Source organism: Rhopalosiphum maidis, chromosome 4 (assembly GCF_003676215.2).
Source record: "Rhopalosiphum maidis isolate BTI-1 chromosome 4, ASM367621v3, whole genome shotgun sequence".
NCBI classification, from domain to species: Eukaryota; Metazoa; Arthropoda; class Insecta; order Hemiptera; family Aphididae; genus Rhopalosiphum; species Rhopalosiphum maidis.
In genome coordinates, this window is record NC_040880.1 from 52,948,751 (window position 1) to 52,962,921 (window position 14,171).

The 14,171-nt window shown below is 27.1% G+C and overlaps 2 protein-coding genes across 2 annotated transcripts; one reads left to right on the forward strand and one right to left on the reverse strand.

Annotated features, from left to right (window-relative positions):
* Window positions 1-3,184: 3,184 nt before the first annotated feature.
* On the reverse strand, window positions 3,185-9,767 carry LOC113556134 (glucosamine-6-phosphate isomerase). Its single transcript, XM_026960903.1, has 7 exons — window positions 9,513-9,767; window positions 7,412-7,540; window positions 7,178-7,279; window positions 6,815-6,997; window positions 6,004-6,188; window positions 4,729-4,902; window positions 3,185-3,457 (listed from the first exon to the last, which is right to left on the reverse strand). The coding sequence occupies exons 2-7, from the start codon at window positions 7,533-7,535 to the stop codon at window positions 3,407-3,409; spliced, it is 819 nt and encodes a 272-aa protein (XP_026816704.1). The 5' UTR covers window positions 7,536-7,540; window positions 9,513-9,767; the 3' UTR covers window positions 3,185-3,406.
* A 2,393-nt stretch (window positions 9,768-12,160) lies between these two features.
* On the forward strand, window positions 12,161-13,574 carry LOC113557440 (signal recognition particle receptor subunit beta). Its single transcript, XM_026962964.1, has 5 exons — window positions 12,161-12,388; window positions 12,483-12,649; window positions 12,714-12,853; window positions 12,915-13,046; window positions 13,105-13,574. The coding sequence occupies exons 1-5, from the start codon at window positions 12,298-12,300 to the stop codon at window positions 13,298-13,300; spliced, it is 726 nt and encodes a 241-aa protein (XP_026818765.1). The 5' UTR covers window positions 12,161-12,297; the 3' UTR covers window positions 13,301-13,574.
* The last annotated feature ends 597 nt before the right edge of the window (window positions 13,575-14,171 follow it).

The following is a 14,171-nucleotide window of genomic DNA, read 5'->3' on the forward strand; positions in this document are numbered from 1 at the left end:
AGTGGTTTGAATTTTTATTTAATATTTTTATTAAAAAGTACAAAATTAAACATTATTTTAGCCTGAATTTATTTCAATCATAACAATAATAATTTAATAATCAATATATTATATATTTATATATTATATAGTTTTAATATTGAATTACATTACGTTAATTGTTAATATAGATTTTAGATGCGCCTTTGTGATTAATAGACGTTAATAGCCATAAATAGTAATGTATTAATATATAAGCTATTTTTAGAGTTTAATCTTATACTTTACAGGGACTTTTCAAACTATTTTTTTATTTTGGGTTTTACTAATATTGACAGTATAACATAATCATATTGAATTAATATATATATTATATAATGTTTGTATTAAAAATTATAGTCATGCACTCTTATGCAAAATTATATATATTTATATTCAAACCATTTTTAGAAGAGATTAGCTTAATTTATATGACATAGTTTCATTATATTTATTATAATGCTCATTGTTTAGTTTGTTAATTGAAATTAATTAAATAACGAGTTGTAAAATATACTACATAATATTATGATTATCCTTGGACCATAAAATAATAAATCACATTTTTATAATAATTATAAATGTTAAAACTTAAAAGCACTTGGCTAACTACATTTTTTATAAGTGTTAATGTGATATAATTTAAATTAAAAAAATTTAAGCACCATAAAAGTATACATTATATATCGTTTATGTATTTTTACAATAAGTTAATTATTTGGGTCAATCATTAACTAAACAAATCAATAAAAAAATTATAAAAGTTCCTTTCTTAGGGTGTTGGTACAAATATAAATAATACACAAGTATAATAACCAAAATGACGGTGTCTATTATTATTATTATTATTATTATTATTATTTTATTTTTTATTTATCAAATCCTATTTATGCTATGTATGATAGTTAATAAATATAAAATTAAGCTTTAATTAGAAATATTAATTAAATTAAAAATCACTAATTTGTATTAAGACAAAAATATTAATTTTAATAGTTTTATAGAGTTTACTTTTAACTTAATATTTCTGATTTCATACGTGTTTTAAATGTTTGCAATTAAAGTATAAAATATAGTTAGCTGTACAATGTACATAAATAATATACTATTTTTTTTCTTGTTATTCAACTATTAAGATTATAGATTTATAGAATGTAGATTGCATTTATTTTTTTTAATGAATGGTTAGCTCAATGGGTTTATTATTATCATTTTTATTTGTTTAACATTCTTTGAATTAATTTTTTGTGTTTTGTTAGATTATTATGCATAGTATTTGTACATAAGACCTATTGTGTGTGTGTGTGTGTGTGTGTGTGTGTGTATACATACATATTATATTTGATGGTTAGGCATACCTTTGTAATTTTTGCAATACATACATATATATGTATATATACACACAATGTATGTTAATAATGTGATGATGTACTATCTTAACACTACTATTATGTTTATTTGGTTTTATTATTATTTAATTGGCATCATTGATGTTTATGTTGAATGTATTACATTGAATCAAATATAATAAACCATGCGAGATCACACTTCACTTCATTTTACCTATTAATTTACCATATTTATTGACATGACAATCTATCAATTTTCCATCATAATATTATTTCTTTCTTTTGCTTTCAGGATACATTTTCCACTTTTCTAATACGATTATATATTATATATTTATGTAGTCAATAGTCGTATTGTTATTACTTACTTTTTTGCAACCTTATTTCTATAAATGTACATGTTAATCATATTCATGTATGCATGTATTACCTATCAAGTGTAAAAGAGTAATTAAATTTTTTTCTTTTCGTTAAATAAAAAGCAAAATGACACTCTTGTGAAATTTACTGTGAATAACAGATTTAAAGACATTTATAAGAATTTAGTTTCATGATATTATTAATTATAATATATTTTATTTGGACCAGAATTGTTTTTCTTTTTTCTACTTTTTTATTGATTCAAATACAATCATCAAAATTTAAAAAAAAATACATATTAATTTATAATTATAAAAAATGCATATAACAATACTGATGTACAATTACTGTGATATTTGTCGATAAGTAAAATTTTTACCTCTGATTGTTTAAAGTGTGGCCGCGCTAAGTGTATAAGACTGTCAACACCTTATTCTTTTAAACATATAATCATATTAATTTTTATTTTTACCTTATTCTCACAGTACTGATTTTATTCATTTTACATTATGCTTATTATTTTTTATAATTATTATTATTATTGAAAGGTATAAAAGTTAATGAACTTGAAATGTAGTATTAATATATTGTCACTCCTGGGTTGACCATATTTTGTACTGAATTAACTCTTAACTTACATGTTTGTTTGTATATTATATTTAGTCATATTATAGAATTATTATACTTAATACTCAATGTTGCTTTTATATATTATTGTTTATTTATTATCATTGATATTATTGTATTTCAATCAAATATTGTCATCTGCGTAATTTGGTTTTGTGGTATTAACCTATTGGAACAAAAAAAAAAATATATACATATATATAATATGCACTAAAATTTTATATTATATTTAAATTACCTTATGTACAATAATACATAATTGTGTTTGTCCTTATTATCCTCTAAAACTAAAATTTCCTTTTATATCTGTTTAAAAATATAACTACATATTTTCATATCCTTATTGTATCTCATTAAATATCTTAATTATTATTACAAATATTAACTATCTGTTTTGAGAAGACTATGACATTACAATAACAATTCTACATACCCAATAAAAAAAATTATATATATTAAATTTGTAATACTGTTAGTGGCTTAGGCTAATATTAAAGTAAAAGCACTTATGAATTATGATAAAATCGAATAATTTGGCCTTAATTAATAATTGTTTGACAGTTTTTAAGTATGAATAAAAATAAAATAATAAAGTATAATATTGTCAAAATTAATTCTTGTTCAATCAAAGATAGAAATTTATTTTAAATTTGTGATTAAGCTTAGTTTAAAAATAAAGTACTCTAGTACCTAACCTAACCTATTAAAAAATACGAGGACAGTAAATGTTTATAGCATCTTAAGATATATGCTTTTATTATTTTGGGTTATCATAGATAACATTTTTTCATGAAATTAACAATTTTATATTATAAAATCAACGCATATCTGCTTATAATAATATATTATTATATTATATATAATTAAAAAAAAATTTATTAAATTATGATTATTATTATAATAAATATGTATAAATTGTATTAGATATTTAGATATAATAAATATTATGAATATTTTAACCAAGTTCTCTTAGTAATTAATATTATACAATTATGTTGATAACTATTCATTCATGTATTTTTTATGAATTAAAAAAAATATTCTGTAAATAATTATGAATCTGAGTTGTCTTCAATGAGCTTTTCATGAACAGCACCTAAAGCCTGTAATTTAAAAATAATATTCTTATTAGAGTAATATTTTGAATATAATATGATGTATACATTGCGTGTTTCAATTACTCAAAAACTAAATTCAAATGTTTGTGAAACTATGATGAGCATCATAAGAGTGCGCAAGAATTTGGTATGGGTGTGCCATGAAAAAAATTGAGCCACTTTCCCTTCAAATGAGCCTTACCTAACCTAACCATTCCCTCTCAAAAAAAGGATACATTCAATAATGCAAAATATCAATTCATAGAAACTCATATTGGTTATAAATTAAACGTTTTTATATTTTTCAACAAATAAATAATTATTAAAAAACTTAATATAATATATATATCTTTTTATAATAAAGTATATACTTAGTACCTACCAATTTTTTAATTATCAATGTTATAAAGCTGTGGTAGAATTTACGCTTTGGAACGGCAGCTAGTGATAAGTAATTTCACAATTAGTGGTTACTAGTTGATTTATTTTACTGGTTACCGAATTAAGAATTAAGAACAGGTGCCGCCCTAGGCCCTTTTAAATATGCCGTCCCTACCCCAAGAAAAAAAATGTAGTATTTATTTCATTTTAAAACAATTATGTCAGTATAGTCATTATAAACAAAACAAGTAATTATAAATTCTAATAAACAATAAATGAATAAACAAATGTGTCAAATTCATGGATTTACTTCTATGTTTTTTAAATATATGTAATTTATTAAATATTATATAATATTAATTTACGCAGTTACATAAATGCACAAAATATTTATATGATTTTTTTTCCATTTCTTACAAAATTTGCCGCCCTAGAACCAGGCCTTACGGGCTTAGGCGTAAATCCGGCCATGGTTACCTAAAGTTATTCATACCTAATGCACCGTGTGCGCACGTCTATGATAGGCATGACTCATGAATAAATATCCAGGAATGGTCACTTATTCAATATAGACTTGCTCAACTGGTTGAAAGCTAAGTTAAATTATTTTACACAGATGGAAAACAAAATTCAAAAAGTTTAAAAAGAACATTTTTATTTATCAAATAAAGTAATAAACAGATTTTTAGACTGCCTACTAGCCTACTTACACATTTTTGATAAATTTCATAAAAATGTTGTGTAATCCTAGACAATATTTTTGCCACCTACAGTTATGGTATAGGGAAAATTCTTATGTCCATACAGCCCGATATAGGGCCTATAGAACTATTTATTTCTGGCTGACAAACCTCCGCTCAGAAGCGTTTTTCATTTTGAATCATTTATCAACTTACCTTAAAATATTTTACAGTCTTAACTTTCAATTCTAATGTAGCGTCCTCATCACATAATATAATTGTTTTTGAATGTTGTTGAAACGCCGAAACGGTCCACATGTGATTGACTCCTTCCTCGATGGCTTTATGTAAAGCGAACGCCTTGTGTGATCCTGTGATCAATATCATGACCTGTAGTAAGTAAAATATATTGATTAATTAGACTAGATGTGTAATGTATGTGTTGAATATATTAAAGAATGGTTAACTCTTACAAAAATAGGTAATCTCTTACAAATTGAGTCTGTTAATAGTTAGCTCATATACAAACTTTTATTAAAAAGAAAGTTCGAACAATATCAGCTTTAGAATTATGTTATGATACATTATTAAAAGTATATATTCAAAAACCAAATCGGTGTTATAAATACGCTGTTTGTTTATCAGCCTTTGTAGTGTAATACCTTTTTTAATTGAAAGTTAAAAGTTTTTTCTATTTTGGCTAAATACACATAAAATCCATAAATATTAGTAATGAACTAATAAATCATTCCAAATTGTATTGTCGAGTAAAAGGTTAATTTAGGAGATTAAACCAATTTTTAATTCCAGATGAAAAAGTTTATTTGTATAGGATAGTTAATATTTGGCTTATACGACTAAATAACATGGTGCAATAAAATTTATGTTACAGACATTTTATCGTGCAAATATTTAAATAAAGAAAAATATTTAATACGAAAGTTTTTAACATCATAATTAAAGGAATAATCGTCTTCATTTATTTGTGGAAAAGAAAAGACGAAAGAAGACGCCACACCCACATATTGTGTTGTTAAAGCCTTACAAACGTTCACATTTTCATTTTTCTTTGTTATTTTTAAAATTAGAATGAATTTACCGATTATAGAATTTAAAGGTAAAATTATTATTTATCTAAGGCATTTTAGGGGTTTTTATTGATATTTTAAGACTAAGTACGAAGTTATTAGTAGGTATTTTAACAGTACATTTTAAAATGATCACAACTTGATTAAAAATTAAAATATTAATGGGTACAATCCTCTGGATGTTCTGCTAGAATTTAAATAATAATCTTAAATTGTATAATAATTCAATTCTCTTTAATTTGGAAAATAACAGTTAAGTGGATTATTAATTTTGTGTGTAAAATTTTCCAATTTGTACGTTTGTATGATAGTGAAAACATACGCGAATTAACTATAATTAGAATAATTATATATTAAAAAAATATTTATCTACGGGTAGCAATTAAAGATAAATTAAACCCACCGTTTCGGCTTTCATAACCGTTCCTACGCCAACCGTCAGTGCCTGTTTTGGGACTTTATCAATATCGTTGTCGAAAAATCTGGCATTTGCCTCCAATGTCTCTCGGGCCAATGTTTTCACTCGAGTCTTAGATACCAATGACGAACCGGGCTCGTTGAACGCTATATGACCATCCGGGCCGATGCCTTTTCAAAAAGTACGAAATCCAAACCGAATAAAACAATAACAATTTTATCATTGATAATATTATCAAGAACTAGAAAAATAAATTAATCTTATATGTTATACATGCATTATTATATGGTGTGATGAAGGCATTATTTTTTTTTTAGACCTCATGCCAATGTTTTACACGACTATACAGTTTATAGATGATGCTTTTAGTGGAAATTAGAGATGGATAAATAGTTTTTTATAAAACTTGCCTAATAATATTTTATACAAAAATTATATTCTTTGTGGCAGATATTTATATGTTTATACAATTACATCATAATATACATAATTCCATAATGATATTATATTATCTATACCAGTAGTTTTCAACTAGTGGGTCGCAATAAGTCTTTTTTTTTAAATAAAAATTAAGTTTAATAAATGAAATAAATGAAAATAAAACTTATATCATTTATATTCTATAATATAATGGATATAAAATCAGTGAAATTACAATATAAATTAGTACTACTACAAAACATTAAACAATTTTAGCTTCTTTTTTTTTTTGTTTATCTACAATACTACAAAGCAAACGTGGGTCGCGTGTCCAAAATGGTTGAAAACCACTGATCTATATTCTATACTAATATACCTCCAATAAATAAGTGAATACCGCCAGCCTCTTCTATCAGCCGTTCGTAATTCATGCACTCTGCCTGCAAGTCTACGGCGTTGCCATCCAGGATATGTGCGTTATTTGGATCTATATCGACGTGTGTGAAAAAATTTGTCATCATATAATAATGATAGCTCTCCACGTGATCTCTTGGTATTCCTGTACATATACATTACGTCCTTTATAAACATTATAATATAGGAATTAGGTAGTAAAATATTGGAGTAGGGAAGTTAAGATGGCCAATCCAAATCCAATCCCACTTTTTATGTTTAAACAAATGGTTTTTAATTTTGTATGTATTGTAATATTTATAAATCGTAGCTTCTAGTTTCTTACCCACGTATTCATCCATATTAAAAGTCTTGACGTACTTGAACGAAATATCTCCGGCCTTATAATATTTGATTAAGTACTCGTACATACCCAATGGCGTTCCACCTACATTTAGACATATGTATTTATTTTTGGTTACCTATACTATTACCGTTATAAAGAACCGAAATTATATCGTAATAACTAATTATATATATATATATTATAGTATAGAAACACTATAAAGGTAGGACATACCCGTTGGTAAACCTAAGACAAAATATCTGTCGGGTCCTGGGTTGAAGTGTCTTATCCTCTTTGCCACATATTTGGCAGCCCATTCCGAAACTTTGTTTGCATTATCCATTATAATCAACCTCATAGTCTCTAGAAATGAAAGTCTTATAATAGTGTAATATGATAAATTTCTTATATTTTATAACCTATAGGCACTTGACTCGCAACTATATAGTAGAACAGTATATAAACGGTAAAAATAATTAACCTAAATGATTGTATCATTTAACTTAAAATTAGTCTAAACATATTTTTAAATGTCATCAAATAGAGGTTTATAACCTTATAGAGATGTAAAATAATAATAAACGCACAACGGTGAAATGGTTCAAGTTCCTAAGATTAAGATTCATTGAATTTTATTAAGCTAAAAACGTTACAGAGGAAAGATAGTAATTTTTCATATCAATTATCTATTTTATCAAAATGTTGAACTAAAATAATGTTTTAAAAAAAAAATGTCTCCATGGTATTTTGGATTTTAAAATTTTTATAAGAATGTTGTATTAACGGTGTATTATGTTTATGTGGAACCTTGTCGGTACTTAACAATTCAATTTTTTAGCTTTTTTTAAATTAGATCTAAACATTAATATTTTTATATGCTTTCCAATTATTTAAAAAATACTGGGATTTTTTGTATCCCCCTTTCCATAAGTACTAACTAGATCTAATTCCCTACTAGAAACCGCGTGTGTATAAAGTCAAAGATTGAAGCATTTTTTCCACTCCTAAATATTACGTCAGATACACAAAAAAAACATATTATAAAATCATAAAAAGTTTTAATCGTTTTGTTTAGAATCTATACTAATTAATTAATTATGTTTTTTTTAATTTCACAGCTATAATATTAGTAATAATAAATATACAATAATAATACAAATGACCTTTATACACGCGATATTTTCAGGAGTTATTTTGTTTTTATAATAACCTAACATGAATAAAATAGATGGTACTTGTTATGATATATTTTAATTTTTAATGCAGTACCTATAAAATGCATATAATATTATTGGTTGTTTTGCTTTCGAATATCGTATCGTAATGAATGTAGTAACTAGTGTCTAGTGAAACGTTTACAGTTTTTAAACATCGATATTATTATAATATTTATAATACTAATAGATAATACCTATATTATTATTTATTATGTTATATTTAGCCAGGGTAATGGGTATAATATATTGTCCACTAATCGGTCATCTCAAATATGTTATGTGTATTAGTGTATTAGGTACCACTAATAAAATCATTAATAGTAGGTGTATACCTTATACCTACTATACATTATACCCAAATATATACGATTTTTTTTTACATGACTGTATGAAGTACCTACATTGGCTGCATTATCTATTGCGTTTAAACAAGCGTGCATCTATTATTTTTCACTATTTTATTACATAACGTACATTAACACTCGACAAAGGTTAATATACTCATATAGTAGGTGGATACTTCGAAAAGTTTTATCGACTGTATTATACTGATATCGCTTTTATTAGACATTTATCTACCTATACATAATTATATATACTTGTATAGTTGGTGTAATGGTGTTAAGTAAAATGTATATACACCATACGTCGATTATTAAAATCTAGCCGTCAATCGTTACAATAAAATTCAACAAAAACACAAAGGGTATTAGTAATTTATACCTAACCCAAGTTGAGTAGTCTTGAATCGAGTTCAGCTGTTGACTGCAATACGTCACATATTATTTATATAACAAAACTCAAAAGGTTAGCCTAATAGTAGTATATTATGAACTGATACAACGCCAGAGGTATATATAATAACTATTCAAGAAAAATATATATGTTTCCGTAAAATTCAAATACTCAATAATCATTAGGTACCTACAGCATATATATAGCTGCGGTAAAGTTATAAGCGCGCAATATACAGTAATAATTGTACATTTGTGTCATTGGCTGAATAGTAAATAACGTATGATATAACATATTATATTATAGTAAGTACAATATGCAGAATGCACATGCTGACATTCTCAAGCTCAAGTCAATAAGTTATATTGTCGGGAAAAACTTACCGCCGATAGACTATACTCGCACGTCTTGTGGAACTGGCCTCGGACGCAAACAACACAGCCGCCGGTTGGAACGAAACGCGATAAATAATGTATTATTATTTATTGTTATTATTGCGCGCCGACGGAACACGGCGAGAGCGAAAACCACAACAATATAGTATGGCACACTTCGGGCGTGCCGTTCATAATACACGTGTATACGCGACTGATTATTATATTATATATATTATTACTGCGTGGTCGACGGTCGCTATAATGTTATTATTGTTTTTGTTGTCGTCATTGCAACTTGCAAGTGTGGTCTATCGCGACATTGATTACGACAGTACAACAATAATCATAATCAATTAATATTAATATAATTACAAATTAAATCACAATGATAATGTTATATCATAGTACTATGTACGGTACACTCTATTCGGAATAAATATTGTGTTATATTATTGCACGTTACAAAAACCGCAATTTCGAAATTCTGTACAAACTGTTACGACGATGCTGCAGCCGGACAACCACCGTGTCGTCGTTTCAAGTGGCGGTTTTTATAGATATTAGATAGGTATTGGATACAGTTATTCCGGCTATTTGGTCATTTTTAGTTATTAATTATTATTTTGATATATTCTGTTATTTAGTATTTAGTTAGCCGACCTGTCTCATCACCGGTCACGGTCGCCGGTTCCGTAATTACGACTTATAAGCTCTTGCCGTGTTCCGGTCGCCAGAATCGTCATCTCCAATTTCGCCGCGCACTAGCTCCAAAATCGCCGTCAACCGTCGCTTCCGCGCGGCCGAGTCTCGGCTTCCGTAATGGTCGACGCATCACGCGGCCTAGCAAACGAGCGCGTGACACTCGTCTTGCTCGCAGGACCGGTCGCGAGAATGTTGCAGAGGTGACCAGTGGCCATTAACTCACAATATCTCGCACCGAAAACGTCATCTCGTATTCTTCCCCCCCCCATTCCTCGTTTATTGTGTTGTCCTGTCCAATGTTTTTTTTTAATTGGTTTTTTGTTATTTTTCCTTAAATCTATTCTTTAGCAACTTTTTTTTGATTTACATACCTATATTTTGTTTTTTTTTATAATAAGCCACTTTTGGCAACTTTTTTTCTACTCACTATTTTTTGGATAACAAACATATTCATTGTTTTTTGTTTGTCATTCTAAAAGCCACTGGAAAAGTTTTTTCTTAAAACATTTTATTCTTTTTTTGTATTAAATTTTGTGTCACATTGAGCCACCTGATTTTTTTCATATACAATTAATTATTTTGAAATTTAAAATGTATTTTTCTGCGTGAGTCAATTATATGTAAAAAATGTTAATACAATTTCTCAGGTTATACTAAAGTTGTTGTTTATTTTATTTTTATATTGTCAAGGATACAATACTTAATTTATATTACTCAATTAATGAAATAACGAATAATAAAATCGTTAATATATAAAAGTTATCTATACTTAACAGAAGATTCGTTTGTGTATAGAGTTACATGAACAATATTAGTTCATGCCGTTTATGGTCGATGTAATGAATACTAAATACGTATTAAATAATGTTTCAAAACATAGTTGAAACATCGTATACATTAAACGCTATGCATTGTAAATACGACACCCACGGATACAGCAAAGATAGATATATAAAGTAGGTATAAGGATTGTAATGCGGAACATGCATCATGCCATAATGAGCATAAATCATAATTAGAATCCTATAACAGTTTTAATTTATACTCAGCACAGTATTGGATATTTTTCCAACCAATTTATATCACTATAAATTAAAAAAGAGAAGAAAACTAAAAGTTGTAGTACTGTATACCACCCGACATCAAAATAAAAAGTGTGAATAAAACGCACAAATAAATATAATACATAGTTAGACAATTTGACGAATATTAAAATAAATAGTTTATGTAGACTAATTAAAATACTTTCTCAGTATCATATCGTAATTTATACCATCCAAATAACTTTCCACAATGACAGACAGTAGATAGTTGAGCTCTTTTTCGCTGTCGACGACCTAAGTTCATCAGCGAGTAGCTGATGAATAAGAACATTTAGTCGGTTCAAACACAATGAAAAAAAATTCATATCCATAAAAAATTAAAAAAAAAATAAGTACACGGTTTTATAGTTAATAGTTGTAAGTATTTTATAAATATAATACTTTTAAAAAAAATGTTAGTGCTGTATAATTTAATCGTTGTCACCTTTAATAATTCTTACACTATTTACAGATAATTAAACAGCAGCTATGAAAAAAAAAATGAGGTGATATATGGTTGGATTAATTTAAATAAAGAAAAGGAAACCTTAAAACCAGCAATGCAGTTCATGACAACGGTTTTTATGAGTAAAATACCATAAAAACATACATTTTACCAAAAATGTATAAAGTTATTTGAAACAGTTAAAGATATTATAAAAATTATATTGATAAAAAAGTAAACTGCAATAAATTATAACTGCATGATAATACAAATAGAAATTCGTTGTAGTTGAACGTCGTAACTTTCAATGTTCGAGGTAAACACTGAGACCCGCAATTCCATAGACAGTAGACGTATCGGTGACGTGTATACGCAGTGTATATTGATAAGGCGATAGTGTACTGATATAAAAGAAAAATGATTACGTTCATGTGTTGAAAACAATTCGTTGTGAAATGATTCGTTCTACAGTTGTATCGTAGTTGTATTCATTTTACTCGACCGATTTAAAGTTTGGTGTTCGTTTATTAATAATTATCCCATTACCCCACGTCCGTCGACCATGTCTTTGACCGTGATCAAAGCGCCATGGAAAGATTATTATCTCTTTAAAGAGCTACTGCTGGCTTTGATCGTCGTGCTCTTTACTGTCCGTGAGTGCTGATTTGCAACACAAATCTTACAGGGGCTTAAGTCCAAACTCTCAGTGTTCAATAATTAATAATAATCGTTTTTTTTTCTTTTCAGTATTGTTTGTTTTATGGAAGAAAGGTCGCAAGACCAACCGAGATGTACTGATTGTGGGGTTGTGTGATTCGGGTAAGACTGCTCTGTTTTCATACTTGTTGTACAATAAGCCAATACAATCTTTCACGTCCCAAGTGGAAAACATGGGCGAGTTTAAAAGCAAAAAAGTATGTGGAATGTTGATGTATATCATATCTCCAATAACAAAACTATTTATGCATTTCTGTTTAGAACTTGTTACGCATAGTTGACATTCCGGGACATGAAAGAGTATTCACAAAGTATTGGGATGCTTACAAAATGAACTGTAAAGGTGTTATGTTTGTGTTGGATTCAGAAACTGTTCAAACCGACATATGTGATGTGGCCGAGTAAGTATGAAAAGTAATATGAAATATATATATGAAATCGCTAATAATATTATTTTTTCAGGTTATTATACAGAGTTTTAACTGATGAAACAATTCAGTCCAACAAAAGTAAAATTATAATACTATGTAATAAACAAGACAAAATGATGGCCAAGGGATCAGAAGTGATCAAGACCTTGCTCGAAAAAGAATTGTATGTATTCAATACTGTTATATTCATAGTTGCATGCTTATTATGTATTGTGTTTTAGGGATACATTGAGGTTAACAAAATCAAATCAGTTGGAGAGCATTGACGGTAAAAAGAATAAGACCCTGTTGGGTAAAAAGAAGAAGAATTTTGAATTTTCTCACTGTCAGATGGCAGTAGAGTTTGCGGAAGTAATTACTTCATCCTCAGACGTAGTTCTAGAACCAATTAAAGACTGGTTAGAAAATATTCAGTAAAGATATTATATTGTGCTACAAACTTACAACTATATATTAATATTTTCCATTTTTGAAAACCGTTTTTGAACTTAAAAAGCTAAAATAACTTTCTAGCTATATACACTGTTTTTTTTCTATAATCTTTATACATACTTATAATTTTATTTTTATTGTTAATTCAAGAGATAAAAAAAGACTTCTTATCTTACTTGTATAGACTAATCTATTATTATTTCTGATATTTTATTTGTTGTAAGTTGTCTTCATGTATAATACAGTATTTTATTTTTTATTTTTGATCAAGTGTATGTATTTATTTGTAATTAAGTTGTATAAATCTTTTATGGTTGTTTCAGACTGTATTTAGAGTAATTATTTAACTCTAGACTTTTAATTTTGTAATTAATGAGGTATAAAAATTATACATAAAATGTATGGATCTCAATACCGCAGAGTACAACATCTGTGGCTATGGCCATGTGGCATTGCAACAGCACTATTTTTATGAATATTCCAAACAATGTTGGAATTTATTACACTGCTGGGCATAGCATGTTTAGTTGAATATAGTTAGTTGGGTAAAAATTAAAATGTTAAGTCATGAACACATATTTACTTTGATAGATGATAAATTGCACTGAGGGTATGGGCAAATTAAGAATTTTTAGTTATTGTTTATGTTCAATGTATTATCTGTTTGGTATAGCACATGTTAAAAGTAGCAATCAGGTTGCAATAATGCGCAAATCGCCAAACTTATAAATGGTTTAATAAGTAAGTACCTATTGGTATGAAATAAAATAACACATTTTTGACAGCTAAAATTCATTATTGGCCCAATAGAAGTATTTTATTATATTTAATAAAACACAATAAATTGAAAAAAAAA